This window comes from Accipiter gentilis, chromosome 19 (assembly GCF_929443795.1).
Source record: "Accipiter gentilis chromosome 19, bAccGen1.1, whole genome shotgun sequence".
NCBI classification, from domain to species: domain Eukaryota; kingdom Metazoa; phylum Chordata; class Aves; order Accipitriformes; family Accipitridae; genus Astur; species Astur gentilis.
This window is the reverse complement of record NC_064898.1, coordinates 27,398,014-27,419,195: the sequence shown is the minus strand read 5'-3', so window position 1 is coordinate 27,419,195 and position 21,182 is coordinate 27,398,014. Positions and strand designations below refer to the sequence as shown.

General features: G+C 64.7%; 1 protein-coding gene across 1 annotated transcript in view; it reads left to right on the top strand.

The window, feature by feature from the left end:
* Positions 1-18,833, top strand: part of PDE2A (phosphodiesterase 2A) — a 52,000-nt gene extending 33,167 nt beyond the window's left edge. Inside the window, exons 3-31 of the mRNA XM_049823409.1 lie at positions 7,941-8,030; positions 9,526-9,614; positions 9,730-9,839; positions 11,198-11,253; positions 11,339-11,398; positions 11,493-11,652; positions 11,747-11,799; positions 12,281-12,355; positions 12,518-12,559; positions 12,663-12,731; positions 12,884-13,014; positions 13,195-13,306; positions 13,404-13,443; positions 14,615-14,678; positions 14,787-14,865; positions 14,966-15,143; positions 15,386-15,498; positions 15,796-15,873; positions 16,089-16,211; positions 16,405-16,475; positions 16,591-16,713; positions 16,807-16,894; positions 17,003-17,050; positions 17,165-17,239; positions 17,409-17,508; positions 17,685-17,797; positions 18,104-18,142; positions 18,309-18,415; positions 18,611-18,833. Of these exons, the coding sequence (XP_049679366.1) occupies positions 7,941-8,030; positions 9,526-9,614; positions 9,730-9,839; positions 11,198-11,253; positions 11,339-11,398; positions 11,493-11,652; positions 11,747-11,799; positions 12,281-12,355; positions 12,518-12,559; positions 12,663-12,731; positions 12,884-13,014; positions 13,195-13,306; positions 13,404-13,443; positions 14,615-14,678; positions 14,787-14,865; positions 14,966-15,143; positions 15,386-15,498; positions 15,796-15,873; positions 16,089-16,211; positions 16,405-16,475; positions 16,591-16,713; positions 16,807-16,894; positions 17,003-17,050; positions 17,165-17,239; positions 17,409-17,508; positions 17,685-17,797; positions 18,104-18,142; positions 18,309-18,415; positions 18,611-18,833 (2,709 nt within the window). The remainder of the gene's footprint in view (positions 1-7,940; positions 8,031-9,525; positions 9,615-9,729; positions 9,840-11,197; positions 11,254-11,338; positions 11,399-11,492; positions 11,653-11,746; positions 11,800-12,280; positions 12,356-12,517; positions 12,560-12,662; positions 12,732-12,883; positions 13,015-13,194; positions 13,307-13,403; positions 13,444-14,614; positions 14,679-14,786; positions 14,866-14,965; positions 15,144-15,385; positions 15,499-15,795; positions 15,874-16,088; positions 16,212-16,404; positions 16,476-16,590; positions 16,714-16,806; positions 16,895-17,002; positions 17,051-17,164; positions 17,240-17,408; positions 17,509-17,684; positions 17,798-18,103; positions 18,143-18,308; positions 18,416-18,610) is intronic.
* Positions 18,834-21,182: the final 2,349 nt, after the last annotated feature.

Here is a 21,182-nt window from a genome sequence, read left to right as displayed (position 1 = left end):
GGTTACAGGTTGTTGCTGCCTGATGAGATTAAAGCAATGTAATTTGGGATCGAAAGCAGTGCTCTAATCCGGGATGGGCAGGCTCGGAGACGATGGATGTTTTCCCGGCTGGGGTTGGGCAGAGCTGCTGGTTCTCTTTGTCTGTCTGTCCATCCATCGCTCCATCTTCTGCTGCCTTGGACCTTGCCCCAGGGACGTTGCTGCAGGGGTTATCAGGGATGCTGCCTCCACATCCCCACCCTGATGGAGAGGATTCCCTGGGGAACGGTGGCTCTGGGGCTGGGGGAAGGACCCTGGAGCAGTATGGGTACGGTGACAGGGACCTCAGCAGTGTCACTGCCCACGGCAGAGCTGGCTGGAGATGACAGCAAAGCTCCTGCCTACAGTGGGACCTGCTGCCTTCAGGAGTCGCTTCCCTGCTCCGTGCCTCAGTTTCCCCACTTGCACCGCAGCGTTTTAGCCCGGCGATGTTCTCTGCCTGCAACAGGGCTCCTGCCTGGCCCTGCCTGCTTGTTGTCAGCTCCGCGTTGCTAACACACAGCCAGGGCTTGGCTATATTTAACCGCCGCGGCCGGAGCGTGGGGCCGTGCAGCTGGGGGGGGGTTGTAGCGGGGAGCAGCCCCCCAGGGAGGGGAGCGGGGCTGGGGGGCTCAGCATTGCCAGAGGCGAGGGGGAGGCGGGAGAGGAGGATGAATCACGGCTCAGGGATATTTTTAACATCGCCAGATTGCTTGGCAAATGCTTGGGCAGGGCGGCGCGGGCGCCGGGGCTGGGTGTTTGCTTGCAGCCACCGGCTGCTGGGGCTCAGCTTGGGGGTCTGGAGCGGCTGGGGGGGGTCCTTGGCTGCTCCCCTGGGATCCTGGGGTGTGAGCATGGTGTTGTCACCCTGCTGCCACGCATTGGAGAGGTGGCAAAGGAAGGGACGTCTGTCCCCATGCCCTGGGAGACAACCCTGGGTGCAATCGGTGGGGGCAGGAGGGGGTCCTGGACCAGCATCTTCCTCTGCAGAGGGGAGGCGGGAGGGGAGAAAGTGGCCTAGAGAGGAGAAAGTGATGGGGAAAGCCAGAGCTATGGCATGGGAGAGGGCCTGGATGTCCCTGCCTGTGGGCACCGACCCGCTACCTGCAGGTTTGGGGGCAGGCAGGGAGCCCCTGGGGCTGCCCTGGCCAGGGGAGGTGACCCGAGCACCCGGGTGTCCCCAGGTTGGGGCCATGGGGACCGGCAAAGGGCTGTGCCGGCGGAGGCAGGCTGCCTCCCAGATGGCAACGAGCGGTGGCAGGAATACAAATGTGATTTGCTTTTTGCCTGTCAGACGGGAGAACGCAACGAGATCCAGAGGCTGGCGGCTGCGGCCGAGCCGGTGCAGGCTAAAAATGCGTCCGATGGGAAGACCCCAAGGTGGGAGGGAGCCGAGCCCCCAGCCCCGGCTCTGCGGGACCGTGATGGGGCCACCACCCCGGCCGGGCTCCCAGCCCAGGCAGGCAGCCGTGGTCATCGTCCTTGTCAAGGGCTCTGCTCCGCAGGGGCTGCCCCGGCCAGCGGCAGGGTCTGGGAGAAGCTCCTTGGTCTTTGACGCCTGCAAACACCCTGCGAGGGGCAACGGGGCTGGGGTGAGAGGGCCTGGGGGCTGGCAGGGGGGTCCTGGCTGCACCGCGGCTCTGCCGGCTGCAGGGCTGCCATCTCTCACCCCGTCTGCTGGCGGAGAGGGCTTAGGGCAAAGCGATAAATGGGGCGATGGGGGGGCTTTTCCCTGCCCCAGACACCCCCTCGCTGTACGCCGTGCCCTCAAACATTCCCATCTCTTTGCACCCCGAGCCGGCAGCCTGGCAAATGCGTTGGGCAACGTTTGCCCATGGGTGGGGATGGTGCCTGTGGGACGTGGGTACTGGGGGGGTGGAATGCGATGCCCGTGGGCATGAAAATCTGCATGCTCAGCATCTTGGATGCTCTAATTTGATTTGGGTGCCCCAGCTCAGGGAGTGAAGTCGTCCAGACGGAGCGTTGTCTGGCTTCATCCCGACAGCGATCGCTCACTGAGGGGCTAACGCACTAATCCACTTACAGAATTAATTGGGATCATTTCCCTCGCGTTCCCAGGTGGATAAAGTCCCGTGGGAGGGGCAGAAGCCAGGCTCTGAGGGCTCGAAGGGAGACGGACGCCTCCGAGCTCGCAGGGTTGTGTCGGTCAAGTAATTTACTTGTAGTTTTTATGGCAAAAGCTGGGCTGGAAACTCAGCCGGGAGATGATTCATTTCCTCGAGGTTCCTTGGCCCCGCAGCAAGCAGGGGCTGCTGTCCCCACGGGGACGGCACGAGGAAGGACGCAGCAGCAGGCTGCTGCTGAAGCCTGGGCTGATGCCAGCATCCTCCCTTGGAGCCAGCACCCATGGGTGCTCCCACAGCGATGGCAGGACCCAGCCTGGCTGCAGACCTGGCTCCCCCCACCCCAGGAACCCTATCCTCAGCCTGGGAGCCGGGCAGGACACCCAGCCCCGGCCCCCCCTTGCAAGGCAGGGTGGGGGTCCTGCAGCCCAGCTCCACGTCCCTCCAGGAGCAGGATGCTCCCAGGTGCCAGGTATTGCTGCCTCGCTTTCCGTGCCTCAGTTTCCCCTTGGTTAAAGAGGAGCCCAGTGGGTGGCAGGTCCTGGATTTGAGCTCTTGCTGGTGCTAACTCCACTTGCCAAGTGCCCAGGTGCCCCCCCTCAGAGAGGGACGCCAGCTTCTAGGTACCCCCAAGGGTGCTCAGCATCCCAGCGGGTACCTTGTTGCACTGGATGCCGCTTCTCCCCACTCCGAGGGGGGCTCCTCCTCACCCTGAGGGGGGGCTCTGGGCAGGCGAGCATCACCCTGAGCTCCCCCATGGGGGAAAAATCATCTCCATCCATTGCCCAGGAGTGAGGCCCGGGGAATGGGCACAAGCCCCGAGGCGTGAGACCCAGCAAATGCAGGTGCTGGTGGGGGGGATGCCAGACCCCCCCCTCCAGTCCCTCTCCATCCCCATGGCAGGCGTGAGAGGAGCCTTTCCGGAGAGGAAGCCGGCCAGGATGGGATTTCTCTATTCCATAAACATCCAGAGAGGCCAGGGTGGGGGGGCAGTGGGGGGGGCTGAACCCAGCTGCTGCGGCTGGTGGGGGTGAGCAGGGGGATGGATCTGTCCCAGAAATCTCCACTTAGCATGTAGCCATCCCTCCGTGAAAAAAGTCAGGTTTTTGCTGCTGGTGAATTCCCTCTGCTGGAAAAGACGCTTTTCCATCCCAGCGGGGTCTGTTGGAGCCTGGGGTGGGACGAGTGGGACGAACGGGGGGGCTACGCTGGGGGTTCCCACCATTGCATGCCTGGGTACGGGATGCTGCCGCTGCTCTTTGAAAGGAAAGAGGGAGAAAAATAATAGGGGGAAAATAGAAAGGTGCCATTTTTGACGGGGAGGAAAGCAGCTCGTGCTCCGGCCAGCTGGGCCGCGGTGAGGTTTGGCTTTGCTGAAGCCATGGGGGTTTGTGCCACGCGGGGCCGTGCTGTGCCCTGGCTCGTGTCGGAGCAAAGACAAATTGCTTACTCTAATGAGATGAATGGCTTCATTAATCACTCGATGGCTCCGGCGGGAAATATTGAGGCAGATAGGGCTCCGGCGTTGCGCCGCGCCAGGGGATGCTGGCGTGCCAGCCGAGCGGAGCCAGCAAAATCCCTGCCGGCACCGCGGTCCCATGGGGTACCCGGGGGGTCAGCGATGGCACGTGTCACCCAGTCAGCTCGGGTGTCTGGTAGAGCGAGACCAGCGTCCCCATCCTCCCAGGCCGGAGCAAAGCTGACACCAGTCCCAGGCTGATGGTCCCACTGGGCCACGGCTGCTGTCTGTGCTGCAGGGACCCGCGCAGGGACAGGGACAGGGACAGGGATGGTGCTGGTCCCCTGCTCTAGCCTGCTCTGCAGCTCCTGGGGTTGCCGGTGATGCCCAGCACTGTGCTGTGTCCCCTGCCCGCTGGGTCTGGATGGGTACCGGAGCTGCTGCCTGCACCCTGTCCCTGGGTCTGGCCCCAAATCCACCCCCCCCCAGCACGCATCTCCTGGCATCCCCATCCCAGGCGGCATTTTCGGAGCTGCTGGGTGCGCAGACCTCGGGATGAGGGTGTCAGGCTCTGCTCTGACAGCTGGGAAATGCAATCGCTCCACGCTTCCCCCCACTTCGGTGAAGTTAATTAACCCTCCGTGCCCTCCCGGGAAGCGTTATTATCACTCTGCCCTCCAGGGAAGCTGGGACACGGAGCAGGCGCTGGCAGCGGCGGATGGGGAAGCCTCTCCTGCGGAACGTTTGGGTCCCCTGCCCTGGTGGGTGCAGGTCTAGGGGCTGTGGTGAGCCCAGCTCGGTGGGTCCTGGTGACATCCCGTGACAGCAGCGGGGTGGCTGATGGCTTCGTCTCCTCGCCGGGTGCTGGAGCATCCCACTGCACCAGGGATGTGTGTGCCAACATGGCCTCATCCAAACACCCCGGCCCAGCCAAGTGTACCCAGAGCCAGGGACGGATCCGGAGAGCTCCCCGCTTCCGTGTCTCCCAGCTGCAGCTCCCAAACTGCGGTGGCGCATGGCTGGGACCCGTGGGGCAGAGTGTCAGGAGCGAGATGTGGGGGACCCCATCCCCTCACTGCCAACCCCAGCATCCCAGGGGATGGCGAAGCAAGCTCAGCTTGCCATGCGAGTGCCTGGCTTTGCGAGGCTAATTAGCCCTTTAATTAGTTCCTTGGCAGGGACGCAACCTGGATCCCAGGCTGCGGAGAGCACACCGGTGCCCGCTGGCATTCGGGGGTGCTCCCTGCCCAGGCTGAGGATGTGGGAGGATGGATCCTGCCCCTCCATCCCACAGCGGCAGGGGAAGGATGCAGCGGGGCGCATGCTGCCTGCGCGTTGCCTGCAGTGGGGATCCATCCGTGGGAGCCAGAGCAGGGATAACCCCCTCCCCGCATTCCCCTCTCCAGTTTGCGTGACGGCCCCAGGACGCTCGTCACCTCCGCGGCAAACGCAGGGACCCCGCACATCACCGCATCCCGCTGGAGGAGGAACCCCCTTCCCCGTCAGGAAGGAATTGGGGAGGGGGGGGATATACAGGGAAACCTGTGCCCCCCACCCCATTCCTGGCGTGGCTCCAAGCTCTCCCGGTGCCCTGGGCGCCTGCAGGGACTCGCTGCTTCAGCTCCCAAGTGGGGTCATTAAATAAAAGCAAGAAACAGAGCTGACAGCAGGGCCCCAGCCGGGCTGAGCCTGCGGCGGGATCGTCCCGGCCCGAGGCCATCGGGAAATACTATTTATGGCAATAAATGGGATGCGGTCGGGATGGCGGCTCCGACCGCGCGCTGGCTCCCTGCCCGGTGCGGAGCAGGGCTGCATCCTGGCAGCAAAAGGGTGCAGAGCCCCGGCCGCGGCTCGGCAGCATCCCCAGGGCTGAGCAACGTGGGGTGAGGGGTGTCCGGCAAAACGTCCCGCTGCGGGCTGGAGGAGCTGGGCTGGGAGCGGGACGAGTGGGATGAGCGGGATGAGTGGGATGAGCGGGATGAGTGGGACAAGTGGGGTGAGCGAGTGGGATGAGCAGGATGAGTGGGATGAGCAGGGTGAGTGGGATGAGCAGGGTGAGTGGGATGAGTGGGATGAGCAAAATGAGTGGGACAAGCCAGACGAATGGGATGAGTGCGATGAGCAGGATAAGCGGGACAAGCGGGATGAGTGGGACAGGCAGGATGAGTGGGATGAGCAAGACGAGTGGGACGAGCCAGACGAATGGGACGCCTGGGATGAGCAGCATAAGTGGGACAAGTGGGATGAGTGAAATGAGCAGGGTGAGCAGGATGAGCAGGATGCCCTTCCAGGGCCAGCCCCGCTCCCCCCACCTCCTCCCGGCACAGCAAACACTCCCGCCTGGCTCCGCCGCTCTCTCTTCATCTTGGGGATGGTTTTTTTTAGCTCCTGCAGCTTTTTCCACCCCCTCTGGGGACGTACCCGGATTCCTGGCCCTATTAAAGCCATCACCCGCGTCCAGCTGCCACCTGTCCGTCCCCACGCCGACCGTGCCGCCGGCATTTGATGCTCCGAACAGCCCCGGGTGTCCCGCGCGGGCTCTGCCCCATCTCCCCCCCAACGCACGACGGGGATGCTGAGTCGCGGCGGAGGGACCGGAGGGACCGAGGGACGGCAGGACGGACACCCGGCCGAGGCCTGGCTGTATTCTACAGTGCATGTGTCTCCAGTGTGAGTAAGCGACTGGAGATGCAGCCCTGTTGGAATAACAGCCAGTGCCGATGTCTTCAGCTGGAAGCGCCACCGCCGCCGCCGGCCACGCTCCCACCCGCCGTCCCCGTCCCGCCGCGGGGTCGTTAATCCTCAGACGAGCTTTCAGCGCCCACGAGTTGTTTTATCCGACTCCTCGCCCCGTTTCTGTTCCCCGTCGGTGATTTATGGCGGCGCTGGCAGGGGAACGGCAGGAGCTTTGCTGCCTGCGGGGCTCCCTGTGGGTGTCTGGCAGGAGCCACGGCGGCCACGGCTGCTCCCCGGCACCCTCCGGCAAACCCAAGGGACGGGGGGAAGCAAAGGGGGGAGCGTGGTCCTTCCACCCCGTGCACCCTATGGGTGCCCCAGGGTGGCATGGGATGGGGAGGGGGGACGGATCCTGGCTGGCCCCCTGTTTATTAATGCAGAGGAACCAGCGCTGCCTCAAATATTTACGGGCCAGGCAGCCACGTGCTGCCCTGCCTGCCCTGCCGGCACCGCGGGCAGCAGCTCAGCCCGTGCGTGAAGGATTGAAGAAGGCTGAGGATGAGGAAGGAAGCGGCAGCGCCCGGAGGGAGACGAGGCGTTGACGTGGCTGGTGTAGGCGTCGTCGTGGCTAGTGCAGGCGTTGGCACGGCTAGTGCTGGGAGTGGCTTGCCTAGTGCAGGCATTGACATGGCTAATGCAGGTGTTGGCATGGCTAGTGCAGGCATTGATGTGGCCAGCACTGGGGGTGGCATGGCTAGTGCAGGCACTGACGTGGCTAGTGCAGGTATTGGTGTGGCTAGTTCTGGGTGTGGCGTGGCTAGTGCTGGCATTGGTGTGGCCAGCACTGGGGGTGGCATGGCTAGTGCAGGCACCGACATGGCTAGAGTAGGTGTTGGTGTGGCTAGTGCTGGCATTGGTGTGGCTAGTGCTGGGGGTGGCTTGGCTAATACAGGCATAGATGTGGCTACTGCAGGCATTGTCATGGCTAGTGCAGGTATTAGCGTGGCTAGTGCAGGTGTTGGCGTGGCTCGGGCTGGGGTTGCGTGGCTAGTGTTGGCATTGGCGTGGCTAGTGCTGGGGATGGCTTGACTAGTCCAGGCATTGGTGTGGCTAGTGCAGACATTAGTGTGGCCAGCACTGAGGGTAGCGTGGCTAGTGCAGGCATTGGCATGGCTAGTGCTGGTGGTGGCATGCCTGGCACAGGCACTGGCATGGCATTGGCATGGCTGGTACAGAAACTGGTTTGGCTAATGCAGGCACCGATGTGGCTCGTGCAGCCGTCGGCGTGGCTAGTGCAGGGCTCTGTGTACGTACCCAAGTGTGGCTTCAGGGCCACCATCCTGCAAACGGGGACACCCTCCCCGTGCCACCCCCGCGGGGCCGGGTCTCCAGCCCAGTGCTCCCAGTATGCTGCCACGCTGAGCACAGTGCACCCCCCCCGGGTGTCACAGCCTCTCCCACTTTCCGGGGACCCCGCAGCTCCCCCGTGATGGCCGTTGACCAAAAAGGGACATTCTGGCCCCAAAATGGAGCTAGCCAGGCTGGAGGTTGCTCCAGAGGGGGGTGGCCGGTGCTCTGGGGGAAGGAGGACCTGTGCCACGGGGGTCTTGGGGACATGAGGGAGGGGGCCCGGTTCCCTGGTGCCCCTCACCGTGGCTTCAGGCCGCCTTAACCCCCCCCGCCCCGCTCTGCTCTCTCCCCAGGACGCCCTGCTGAGCCTGGGGGCCGTGCTCGACGTCTCCTGCCTGCGGGACGCCCTCCGCCATGCCCTCGTCTCCCTGCTGCCCAGAGTGGTAGGTGGGGGGGTGGGAGGGGGGTAAGGGGCCCGATCCTGCGTCTCTGAGACATGCCCGCCCCCCCCGCCCTGGGGCTGGGGGGAGCCCTGCGGGTGGTGGATTCTCTGCTGGCTGATACTGAGGTTGAGCCTGGGGCGGGGGGGTCTCCTCCTCCCCGACCCATCTCAGCATCCTCCACCATACGGGCCACGTGTCGCTGGTCCCCTGGTTGCCATTTGAAGCGCAAAATTGCTCATGGGTTGACTTTTGTGACTCTCAGTCCCTGGTCCTAAGTGGCCCCCCAGCAGCGGGCAGGGAGCGGCACAGACTCCCCCCGCCAGGAGCTGCAGAGCCCCTAACCCTCTCGTGGCCCTGGGGTGCTGGTGGCCCTGGTGCCAGTGGTGGCCGCCGGGGTGCTGGTGGTGGCCCTGGGGTGCCGGTGACCTTGGTGCTCACGGTGGCCCCGGTACTGGTGGTGGGCAGGCGCCGTGCCAGCGCCGTCGCACGGGGAGCCGCAGCCGCGGCCACGAGGCCAAGGGCAGAGCTGGGGTCCGCGGGACCCCCGGAGCCGTCGGGCAGCGGGGCTGGGGCACCCTGGCCATGGGGGGTCCAAAGAGGGGGGGGGGGGTGTGCACGTGCGAGTGTGCACGGGCAGGTGTGCATGCATGTGTGCGTGCAAGCATGTGTGTGGGTCTGTGCAGGTGAGCGTGCACACCTGTGCACAACCATGTGCAGGTTTCTGTTTGTGTGTGCGTGCACGAGTGTGTGAGCGTGCATGTGTGGGTGTGTACGTGTGTTTATGGACGTGTGTGGCTGTGTGTATTTACTTATGTGTGGGTGTGCATGCGTGTTTATACATGTGTGGTATGTACATGTGCTTATGTACATGTGTGGGTGTGCACATGTGTTTACATACATGTGTGGGTGTGTACGTGTGTTTATGCACGTGTGGGTGTGTACATGTGTTTACATGCATTTGTGGGTGTGTACGTGTGTTTATGTGTGGTATCTACATGTGTTTATGTACATGCGTGGCTATGTACACGTGTATACATACATGTGTGGGTGTGTCCATGTGTTTATGTACGTGTGTAGGCATGTACATGTGTTTACATACATGTGTGGGTATGTATGTGTGTTTATGCACATGTGCGGGTATGTACCTGTGTTTATGTACACCTGTGGGGGTGTATGTGCGGGTATGTACCTGTGTTTATGTACATATGTGGGTGCGTGCATGTGTTTACATACGTGTGTGGGTGTGTATGCGTGTTTATGCACATGTGCGGGTGTGCGGGTGTTAATGCCTGGGGTGTCGTGGCTCTTGCCCTGGGAAAGCCCCGCGCACCTGGGGAAACTGAGGCACGCAGTGCCGCCCCGGCCGGTCCCTGCAGAGCCGGGCTGGGGGAAGCGGCGCGGGGGCAAGGGCCCGCTGAGCCCGCGGAGGGATGGGGGCGAGGATCCGAGGGGGGGGTCCCCATCCCTCAGTGCCGCCCGGTCTCCCACCCGCCAGGAGCACGTCTACATCTACCTGCTGGATGGGGAAACCCGGCTGATCTGCGATGACCCCCCCCACGAGCTGCCGCCCGAGGGGAAGCTCAGGTGAGCCCTGCGTGTGCGCGGGGGACACGCGTGCCCACGCGTGCTGTGTGGGCCCTCCCCGAGTGTTGGGGTCCCCCCCGCGGGGCGGTGGCTCAGGGTGTCCCCGTCCCTGCAGGGATGCGGTGCGGAGGCAGAAGCGGCTGGAGTGTGGGGGGCTGCCCCCCGCCGAGCTCCCCGGCCGGCAGCTGGGCCCCCTCGCAGCACCCCTGGCCCCCGGCACGCAAGGTGGGGGCTGCGGAGAATGGGGGGGCATATCGGTGGGGTGGCTGGGTGGGTGGGAGAATGGGGGCGTATAGGGGTGGATGGGTGGGTGGATGAGAAGATGGATGGGTGGACGGATGGATGGATGGATGGGGAGATGGATGGATGGATGGATGGATGGATGGATGGATGGGGAGATGGATGGATGGATGGATGGAAGGAAGGATGGATGGGGAGATGGATGGATGGATGGATGGATGGATGGGGAGACGGATGGATGGATGGATGGGGAGATGGATGGATGGATGGGGAGATGAATGGATGGGTGGATGGATGGATGGATGGATGGGGAGATGGATGGATGGATGGGGAGATGGATGGATGGGTGGATGGATGGATGGATGGGGAGATGGATGGATGGATGGATGGATGGGGAGATGGATGGATGGATGGGGAGATGGATGGATGGATGGATGGATGGATGGGGAGATGGATTGATGGATGGATGGGGAGATGGATGGATGGATGGATGGATGGGGAGATGGATGGATGGATGGATGGGGAGATGGATGGATGGATGGGGAGATGGATGGATGGATGGATGGATGGATGGGGAGATGGCTGGATGGATGGGGAGATGGATGGATGGATGGATGGATGGATGGGGAGATGGATGGATGGATGGATGGATGGGGAGATGGGGAGATGGATGGATGGCTGGATGGATGGGGAGATGGATGGGAGAGTTTGTAGGTGGATGGGTGGGTGAAGGTACGTATGGATAGACGGGAGGCTTGGTGGGTGGATGAGCTGGTGGATGGGTGGGTAGATGGGCTGGACAGTCAGTAGGTGGGTGGGTGGGTGGATGGATGAGTGGGAGAGTTGGTAGGTGAGTAGGTAGATGGATGGGTGGGCATAGGGGTGGGTGGATGGATGGATGGATGGATGGATGGATGGATAAATGGGTGGGTGGGTGCATAAATGGGTGGGTGGGTGCATAAATGGGTGCGTGAATTGATGGGTGGTTAGATGAGGAAGGATGGGACAAGATGGCAGGCAGATGGGTGGATGGGTGCCCATACAGGTGGATGGGAGCAAGATGGTGGGGTGAGGGACAGGTGGGCGCTGGGACTGATGGGTGCCTGGGGGACAAATAGGCATGGAGGTGGATGGGTGGGTGGGTGGGTGGATAGGTGGACAGATGGGTGGATGAGGAATGAGCCAGTGAAAGAGGGGCAGCTGCACAGACGTGGATGGATGGGAGGACAGGTGGGTGGGTGACACATGGGGACATGGTGGGGACACGCACGCCGCGGGCTCAGTGCCACAGCCCCGGGCTGCCCCCGGTGCCCGCTCAGGACCGACCCTCTCTCGGCTTGCAGTGCTCATCATCCCGCTGGTGGACAAGGACAGCGGGGCCGTGGTGTGTGTCATCCTGGTGAGTGCGGGGACGTGGGCAGGGCTCTGGGGGGCAGGGACGGGGCCCCGACGCCTGGGTCCTCATGCCACAAGCCCCCCTCCAGGTACACTGCGGCCAGCTGAGTGACTCTGACGAGCAGAACCTGCGTGCGCTGGAGAGACACGTGAGTGACCCTGGCTTGGCCGTGGGACCTGGCGCTTGGGGACCTGCCACCCCCTTCCCCAAGCCCCCCTGTCCCTTGTCCCTCCTCCTTGCAGACCCTGGTGGCATACCGGCGCCTGCAAGCCCTGCAGAAGCTGCAGCCCTGGCCGCAGGTCAGCCTCTCCACCAGCTCTTCCCAGAACTCCCTGGCCAAGCCCGAGAAGGCGCCCGACAGCAGCTACAGCGACCTGGACTGCAAGATCCTGCAGCTCTGCGGTGAGGCTGGGGGGAGCACCGGGGAGGGGGCAGTGGGCGGACAGGGTGAAGTTGGGGTGCTGAGCCCCTCACGGCACTCTCGCCCCTTGCGCAGGTGAGCTGTACGACCTGGATGCCGCCTCGCTCCAGCTCAAGGTCATCAACTATGTGAGTAGTTGCCCCCCCTGGCCGCCCCTTGCCCTCAGCCCCAGGACATACTGGGGAGCCCTGTTTTATTTTTCAAAAAAAGAAAAACCCCTAAACCAAAGAAACAACTCAAGCGGCAGCTATGCAGCCATCAGTAGTGACCAGAGTGAACAGCCTTGTAATAATTATCAATAGTGTCCAGAGTTAACAGTGCCACCATAACCACAGAAATCGCAAAAGACAATCTATGGGTCCCCCTCCTGCTCTCTAGTGTCCTGCACACAACCCTCAGCAGTGTTCAGAGTAAACAGCTTTGCCCTCACCATCAGTAGTCTCCAGAGTGAACTTGATCAGCCACAGGGAAGAGGTTCTAGGGTGGCACCTGGCTCTGTGTGGCACGTACGGGTACCCTGGGCACAGGGAGGCAGAGGAGGGGCCGGCTTCTGCCTGGGGGGGGCTTGGGGCAGGCTGGGGTGCTGACCCCCACCCTCTGCCCCCCCAGCTGAAGCAGGAGACCCAGTCTCTCTGCTGCTGCCTCCTGCTCGTCTCCGAGGATAACCACCAGCTCTTCTGCCAGGTGGGTGCCACCGGGCCGGTCCCCCCACCCTGACCCCCCCTCCATGGGGTCAGTGGGTCCCATTGGGGTCAGTGGGTCCCATTGCACCCCGCCAGGCACAGCTCCATGGGGATCGGCCACCATCCCGTGGCAGCTCACCCCCCTCCTGCCCATCTCTTCCAGGTGGTGGGGGACCGGGTCCTGGAGGAGGAGATCAGCTTTTCGGTGAGCGGGGTCGGGGGGTGGCGAGGGGTGGGGTGGGGGGTACGGAGTGCCGGGGAGGGGGGGCGGTGGGTCCCATGGGCTCACCCATCCCCTCCACCCACAGCTCACCTTTGGGCGCCTGGGGCAGGTGGTGGAGGACAAGAAGTCCATCACCTTGAAGGACATCAGCGAGGTGGGTCCCTGCCCCGGCTCGGGGACTCTGCGTGCGTGTCCCCCCGCTCCCTGCGCCCGAGGACACGGTGTCCCCCTCGTCCCCAGCGTCGCCCGGGGTTTCCCGGGGGGGTTGGAGGTAAAATCCTGCCCCATCTCGCCTCCTTCCCGCAGGAGGAGCACAAGCAGCTGAGCAGCATGTTGGGCTGCCAGGTCACCTCCATGCTCTGCGTCCCCGTCATCAGCCGGGCCACCTCCCAGGTGGTGGCATTGGCCTGCGCCTTCAACAAGCTGAGCGGGGAGAGGTGAGCAGCGGGCTGGGCTCGGGGGGGGCACACACAGGATCCGACCCTCGCCCCTTCCCCTCTGCCCTGAGCTGCAGCTGCCTTTGGGGGCGGTGGAGCATCTCCATCCTGGGGGAAAGGGCGTGGGGACCGAGGGGGGGGACACAGAGGGGACCGAGGTGAGTCCGTCGTCCCCCCCAGCTACACGGAGGCGGACGAGCACAAGATCCAGCACTGCTTCTGCTACACCTCCACGGTGCTCACCAGCACGCTGGCCTTCCAGAAGGAGCAGAAGCTCAAGTGCGAGTGCCAGGTGAGCGGGGGGGGGGGCCGCGTCACGCCGGGCGCACGCGTGTCGCGTGTCCCACGTCACGCCGGTTACTGACGGCGTCCCCTCTGTGCCCCCCCAGGCCCTGCTGCAGGTGGCAAAGAACCTCTTCACGCATTTGGGTAGGTGCACGCCGCAGGGAGCGCCCACGGCGCGGGTGGCGGACGGACCCCCCCACGCACAGCCCCGGGGGACCTGGGGGGACCTTGTCCCCTGAGCTGCCAGCTGCGGGGCGAGGGGCGCAGCCAGGAGCTTGCGCGGAGCCTTGCTGGCACTGATGCTGCACGGCTGCAGGCACGCAGGTTGCGTGAGCACGGAGCGCTGCGTGCCCGTGGAAACGTGCACGCACACGCAGGCTGCTGCATGCGCACGCAGAGCCGCGCACGCACGTACTGATGCACAAACACGCGCTGCTGCAGGCACGCGCCGCTTCACACGTGAACGCGCTGCTGCACGCGCACATGCGCTGCTGCACACGCACGTGGGCTGCTGCACGCACCCCCTGCTGCACGCACACATGCACTGCTGCACATGCACGCATGCCGCTGCATGCATACGCGCACTGTTGCACACAGACACTGCTTCAGGCACGCGTGCGCTGCTGCACGCACAGTGCCACACACACACGCTCTGCTGCACGCACGCACACATTGCTGCATGTACATGCTGCTACACACACTGCTGCTTGCACACACACCGCTGCACGCACACATGCACTGCTGCATGTGCACACACGCTGCTGCACACGCACACACATTGCTGCACACACACACACTGCTGCATGCACACATGCACTCTGCTGTGCGTGCACACACATGCTGCCACACACGCACATCACTGCATGCATGCACACCGCTGCAGGCAAACTCGCATTGCCACAGGCAAACCCACGCTGCTGCGCACACACATGCACCGCTGCAGACACACGCTGCTGCGTGCACGCACGCACTGCTGCACTCCCACACCCCCTGCACTGCTGCACGCACCCCTGCACCGCTGCAGTTCACGCCGCACACGAGGACGCCGCTGCACTGCATACGCTGTGACGCTGCGACACTTGCACAGCGTGCGCACACGCGTGCACAAGCGCATGCACACGCTCTGTGCGGACCCCGTTCCTCTGCGCTCCCCAGGCCTTTCTGCTGTGCCCCTGCAGTGGGGGGGGGGCTGGCACAGCCCACCCTCGGTGCAGCCTCAGCTGAGACCCCCCCCTTTCATTGCGCGAGTGGGGAGATGAGGCGGGCGGCAGCTGCCTGGCTGGGGGCTCCCTGACCCTCTCCCCCCCCCCCGCAGACGACGTCTCCGTCCTGCTCCAGGAGATCATCACGGAGGCCCGAAACCTCAGCAACGCAGAGATGTGAGTGGGCCCTGGCGTGGGGGGGACGACACCGGGGAGGGGGCGCCGGGGGGGGGGGGAGCCGGGCCCCCCCGCGGGTGCGAGCTTCGGCGTCGGCGTCTCTTGCAGATGCTCCGTGTTCCTGCTGGACCGGCTCAGCCACGAGCTGGTGGCCAAGGTGTTTGATGGCGGCGTGGTGGACGATGAGGTGAGCATGGGGAGAAGAGGATGGAGGGTTTTGTTTGGGGGGGGAGCGTCTTGGGGTCCTGCTGTTGATCCCCCCCCGCCCCCCAACTCCCTACCCACAGAGCTACGAGATCCGCATCCCGGCGGACCAGGGCATCGCCGGGCACGTGGCCACCACCGGCAAGATCCTCAACATCAAGGACGCGTACTCCCACCCGCTCTTCTACCGGGGGGTGGACGACAGCACCGGCTTCCGCACCAGGAACATCCTCTGCTTCCCCATCAAGAACGAGAACCAGGGTGAGGGGGGGGCCCACCGGGTTTGGGGGGCACGGCGCTGTCCCCCTGCACCCCAGCACGGTGCCGGCACCCGGCACGCGGGCACGGCATCGTCCCCCAGCACGTGGGCACGATTGGGTCCCCGGTCCGTGGGCACGATCCTGCCCCCCCGCCGTGGGCACAGCGCTGTCCCCAGTACATGGGCACGATCCTGTCCCCAGCCCATGGGCCTGATCCTGCCCCTGTCCCCCCTCTGCTCCCAGAGGTCATCGGCGTGGCCGAGCTGGTCAACAAGATCAACGGCCCCTGGTTCAGCAAATTTGACGAGGACCTGGCCACCGCCTTCTCCATCTACTGCGGCATCAGCATCGCCCACGTACGTGCCCGAGGGGGGGGGGTGTCCCCAACCTGGGGAGGGGGGCGAGGGGACCCCCACCGCTCTGCCCTAGAGCTGGCCACGGCGCGGAGGGACGGGGCTGGGGGGACGGGGCTGGGGGGACGCGTGCGTGTGGTCTCCGTTCTATGGGGACAAGCGGTGGTGGCGATGGGATGGGATGGGATGGGAGGGCACACACGGGGAGCAGGGATGTGTTGGGGGGGCCGGGGTGGGCTGGCGGGTGCAGGGGGGTGCTGCCCACCCCCAGCGCTCCCGTACCCACCTCCCACCCCGCAGTCGCTGCTGTACAAGAAGGTGAACGAGGCGCAGTACCGCAGCCACCTGGCCAACGAGATGATGATGTACCACATGAAGGTGAGGTGGCACAGGGACGGATGGGGACAAGGACTGGGGACACGAGCTGGGACCCCCACTGCCAGCGTGGTGCCCCCACACTCCACCCCGGGGCGGTGGCACGGGGTGGGGGGCAGTGATACCCCAGGGCTTTCTGCTCTTGCTGGGGCTAATGTGGCCAAGGGGACAGCTTGGGGACACCCTGGGGACCCGGTCACCGGCAATGGTTCCCGCAGGTGTCGGACGACGAGTACACCAAGCTGCTGAGCGAGGGCATCCAGCCCGTGTCGACCATCGACCCCAACTTCGCCAGCTTCACCTACACGCCGCGCTCGCTGCCCGAGGATGACACCTCCATGGTGAGGGCGGGGATGGTCCCCGACTGCCACCGTCCCCTCGGTCAGGTCACGTACCCCAACCCCGGGGGGCTGGGCTGGGGGGATGCAGCTGCATCCCCAAGCATCTCCCTGCCTGCCAGGCAGGGCTGGCACGGGGAGGGGGGACCCTGCCGGCCGTTGTCACCCCCTGCCACCCACCGTGTCCCCTCCGCAGGCCATCCTGAGCATGCTGCAGGACATGAACTTCATCAACAACTACAAGATGGATCGCCAGACCCTCACCAGGTGGGTCCCCATCCCTGTCCCCATGCCCACCTGTGGGACCTCTGGGCAAGCGGGGGGTCCCTGGGAAGGGACAACAAAGACCCCCTGTCCTCACAGCCCCGCCTCCCCCTGCCAGGTTCTGCCTGATGGTGAAGAAGGGCTACCGCGACCCCCCCTACCACAACTGGATGCACGCCTTCTCCGTCTCCCACTTCTGCTACCTGCTCTACAAGAACCTGGAGCTCGTCAACTACCTGGAGTAAGGCCAGGCGCCGTCCCCATCCCCTGGCCCGGCCGGGGTGCTCCCTGCCCTCCCGCCTGCCTCAGTTTCCCTCCTTTCCCCCCCGCCCAGAGACATCGAGATCTTTGCCCTCTTCATCTCCTGCATGTGCCACGACCTGGACCACAGAGGCACCAATAACTCCTTCCAGGTGGCCTCGGTGAGCCGAGCCCAGCGCTGGGATGTGCACGGGTTGGGGGGACGGGGACGGAGTTGGGGGGATCTTCACCCCCCCCAGCGCCGTGACTCCAACCGCTCTGCCTTGCAGAAATCAGTCCTGGCTGCGCTGTACAGCTCAGAGGGCTCCGTCATGGAGGTAAGGTGTGTCCCCCCCCAAACCTCCCCCTGCCCAGCTCCCCGGGGCTCCGGCTGTGTGGCAGCATCCCTGCCCGCACCCTGCCTGCTCCCACGGCCCCGGCTTCTCCCGCAGAGGCATCACTTCGCCCAAGCCATCGCCATCCTCAACAGCCAGGGCTGCAACATCTTCGACCACTTCTCCCGCAAGGTGGGCCCCCGATCTTGGCATCTCTCCCACGCCACCCTCCCTGCCCGGGCTGGGTCCCCTCATCCCTTCTGGACCCCCAGCTCCCCATCCCTGGATCCGGCCCTTGGGATGCAGGGGCTGGCAGGGAGCGCAGAGCTGATCACGCCAGCTCTCTTGCCTGGCCCTGCAGGACTACCAGCGCATGCTGGACCTCATGAGGGACATCATCTTGGCCACCGACCTGGCCCACCACCTGCGCATCTTCAAGGACCTCCAGAAGATGGCAGAAGGTGAAGCTCCTGGGCTTGGGATGGGGGCTGTGGTGGGAATTCATCCCACCAAGGCTGGGAGGTGGCATGGCAGGTCCTGCCTGTCCCCAAAGTCCTTGTGCAGGGGGTTCTGGGGGCCATGGGGCTTCTTCCTGAGCCCCCCCGCCCCAACCCCTGCCCCGCTCCCTGCCCGACAGTGGGCTACGACCCCAAGAACAAGCAGCACCGCAGCCTGCTGCTCTGCCTGCTCATGACCTCCTGCGACCTCTCCGACCAGACCAAGGGCTGGAAGACCACCAGGAAGATTGCGGTGAGCGCCTGACCCCCTGCATGCCACCCCCCCACCCACTCCCCGGGGGCACCCGCGCATCCCCAGGTGCCAGGGACCAGCCTGGTCCTCGCAGTGGCATCATGCCCCACGGGAGGGGGTCCCTCCATGCAGGGACCCCTGGACCACCCAGCAGTCCCCTGTGCCGGGACCGTATCCCTGCCCAACGCAGAACCGTTCCCCTGCAGCTGTGGAGAGGGGTCTGGAGGGCAGGCAGGGTTGGGGGGTCACCCCAGGCATGCACCCCCCCTCCCCCCCCCCCCCTTGCTGACAGCCTGTCCCTTGCAGGAGCTGATCTACAAGGAGTTCTTCTCCCAGGGTGACCTGGTAGGTAGCGCCAGGGCTTGGTGCAGGGTTGGGCTTGGCCAACGCTCTTGGCAAGCACCAAGGGGGCTTGGATGAGGTGTGGGGCGGTGGACGGGGAGGTTGTGGCCGGGAATGGGGAGGGGATGGCTACCGGCATTGACCCCCCCTGGCCTCACCATGGCTGCAGGAGAAGGCCATGGGCAACCGCCCGCTGGAGATGATGGACCGGGAGAAAGCCTACATCCCCGAGCTGCAGATCAGCTTCATGGAGCACATCGCCATGCCCATCTACAAGTGAGCTGGCACCGGGGGGGGGGCCCTCTACTGTCACTGCCCCCTCTTGCCATGCCAGAATGGGATGGGGGGGGTGCCGGGCGGGAGGTCTTCCAGATGCTAGGGGGGTTTCCAAGCAGTGGGGATGGGGGGAAGCGGGGTTCCACCCAACTAAGGGGGTGCAACCCCATGCTGATGGGGTGCCCCCCCACACAGGTTGCTGCAGGACCTCTTCCCCAAGGCGGCGGAGCTCTACGAGAGGGTGGCCAGCAACCGGGAGCAGTGGACGAAGGTCTCCCACAAGTTCACCATCCGGGGTTTGCCCAGTAACAACTCCCTGGACTTTCTGGATGAGGAATACGACCCGCAGGCCCCCGACCCCCAGTTCAACGGCTGCCTGGAGCCCGAGGGGGGGCAGCCTGAGGCAGGGGCTGAGTGAGGGGGGGTGACTGGGGGGGGGGGGGGGCCTGCAGCTGGGGCTGGGGGTCAGGAGCATCCCCAACCCTGGATCTCCAGCCCATGGGGAGGAGGTTTGGGGGGGGACATGGGTGACACCGGACCACTGTGGGAAGGTCTGTGTGCTGCCAGCACCCACTGCCGGTCCTTCCCCACCGGTGGGTGACTGTCCCCTCCCGCTGGGGCAGGTATTCAGGTGTCCCCTCCACCCGGTGGTCCCTGGACTCCTCTTTGCTGGGACTCTGCCTCGGTGGCCGGGGACACCGCGGGGCTGGGGGATGGATGTGCTTTAAACTGCCTTAAGGCTGCAGGTCCTGTCTCCACGGGGTGACAATAGGGATGAGGGGTCCTCAGTGGAAGCAGCCCCAGAGACGTCGTCCCTCTGAAATGGGGCTGTGGGGCTGTGGGGGGCTGTGGAACAGAGGGGGATGGCGTGGGGCAGGATGATGATGGGGAGTGGGAGTGCTGGTGGGGTGGGCTGCAGGGTGCGGGGGGGGGGAGTCTCTGTGGACCCCAGAGTGGGGTATGAGGCTGTGGGAGGGGGGCTGGGAGGTCTGAGGACAGAGGAGTCAGGATCAGGCCCACGGAAGGAGGCTGGCTCTCGCTGGAGGAGGGAAGAGGCACCCGGAGCGGGATGACCATGGGGATGCTCTGACCGCATCCCCTGCCGGGTCCTGCCAGACCAGCCCCCACCACGCTGGAGAACCGGCTCCTGCCTCTTCCCAGCATCTGCTGAGCATCCCTTGGCTAAAAGCCCCCCTCCGGGGACCCCTGGACCCACTCACCCATGGAAGGACTCATCTCCCTCGCCCAGCTTGGTCCCACGCAGCCACATCCCCTGCAAGGGCTACAAGCGTGCCAAGGCTGGGGGGGCTCCTGCTCCTGGTTTGCACGCACGAGGGGGGCTGTGCTCCCATAGGGACACCGCAGGGGGTCCGGTCCCCGCCGTGTCCCCACCACGTGGGTGTTTCTCTGGCTCGGCACCGTGGTCCCCACCTGGGAGCCTTCTCTCTGCAAGCGGCTGCTCTGGGGACCAACATATCCGTGAGCATCCCCAGCTCGCAGCGGCTTCCGAACTCCTACCATACTGACCACCGTGCATGGACCCTGCTGGCGTCTCATGGTCCCTCTGGTCCTGCAGACCACCACGCGTGGATCCTGATGGTCTTCTGTGGTCCCTCCTGTCCTTTTGACCGCCATGCATGGACCCTGCCAGTGCCCATGGCCCCTCTGATCCTGCAGGCCACCATGCATGGACCTTGATGGTCTCTGGGGTCCTTCTGGTCCCATCAACTGCCATGCATGCACTCTGCCATCCTCCTGTGCTCCTTCTGGTCCCACTGACTGCCGTGCATGGATGGTGATGGTCTCCTGCTGTCCCTCTGGTCTTACGGACCACCGTGCATGGACCCTGATGGTCTCTTGCGGTCCTTCTGGTCCCATCAACTGCCATGCATGCACCCTGCCATCCTCCTGTGGTCCTTCTGATCCCACTGACTGCTGCGCATGGACCTTACCATCCTCCCATGGTCCTTCTGGTCCTACAGACCACCATGCATGGACAGTGATGACCTCCTGTGGTCCCTCTGCTCCTACTTAGCACCGTGCATGGATCCTGCCAGCCTCCTGCGGTTCCTCTGGCCATGCATGGACCCTGCTGGTCTCCCACCATCCCTCCTGCTCTGCTGACTGCCGCGCATGGACCCTGCCATCCTCCTGTGGTCCCTCTGGTCCTACAGACCACCATGCATGGGCAGTGGTGGCCTCCTGGGGTCCCTCTGGTCCTACTGACCACCAGGCATGGACCCTGCCAGCCTCCCTATGGTCCCTCCAGTCCCACAACCCCACATGTGTGCACCCCGTCAGCCCCGGGGGCTCCGCTCAACCAGCCCCACAGGGTCCCTGCAGCTGTGGACGACCCAGGTCTTTGTCACCCCAACCAAAGCCACCCGAAACACCCACGAGCAGGGGAACCAGGGCAGGGCGAGCCGCGGTGAGCAGGTCTCCTTGCCAAGGTTGAGTTAAAGGGGAGGATGGGGCTGAGGGTGGATGCTGAGCCCCGAGGGGTTGGGGTGCGCTGAGCCCCCCCGGCTGCATCATCCGGCTCGTGGGAGCTGGTGGGTTCACAACCACGGCAGGGGAAGGCGACGGAAGCGGCGCGGTGAAATCCGGGTGCTGCCAGGGTCGGTCCCGCCGGGGTCGGTCCCACGGGCGTTGGTCCCACCAGGGTCAAGGGCAGCCCGGGTGCAGCCACGGGGCCATTTGCCGCCCCATCCCCGCTCCTCTGCAGCATCCCACGGCACCGTCCCCGCGCCCGAGTCCCGGCGGTGCC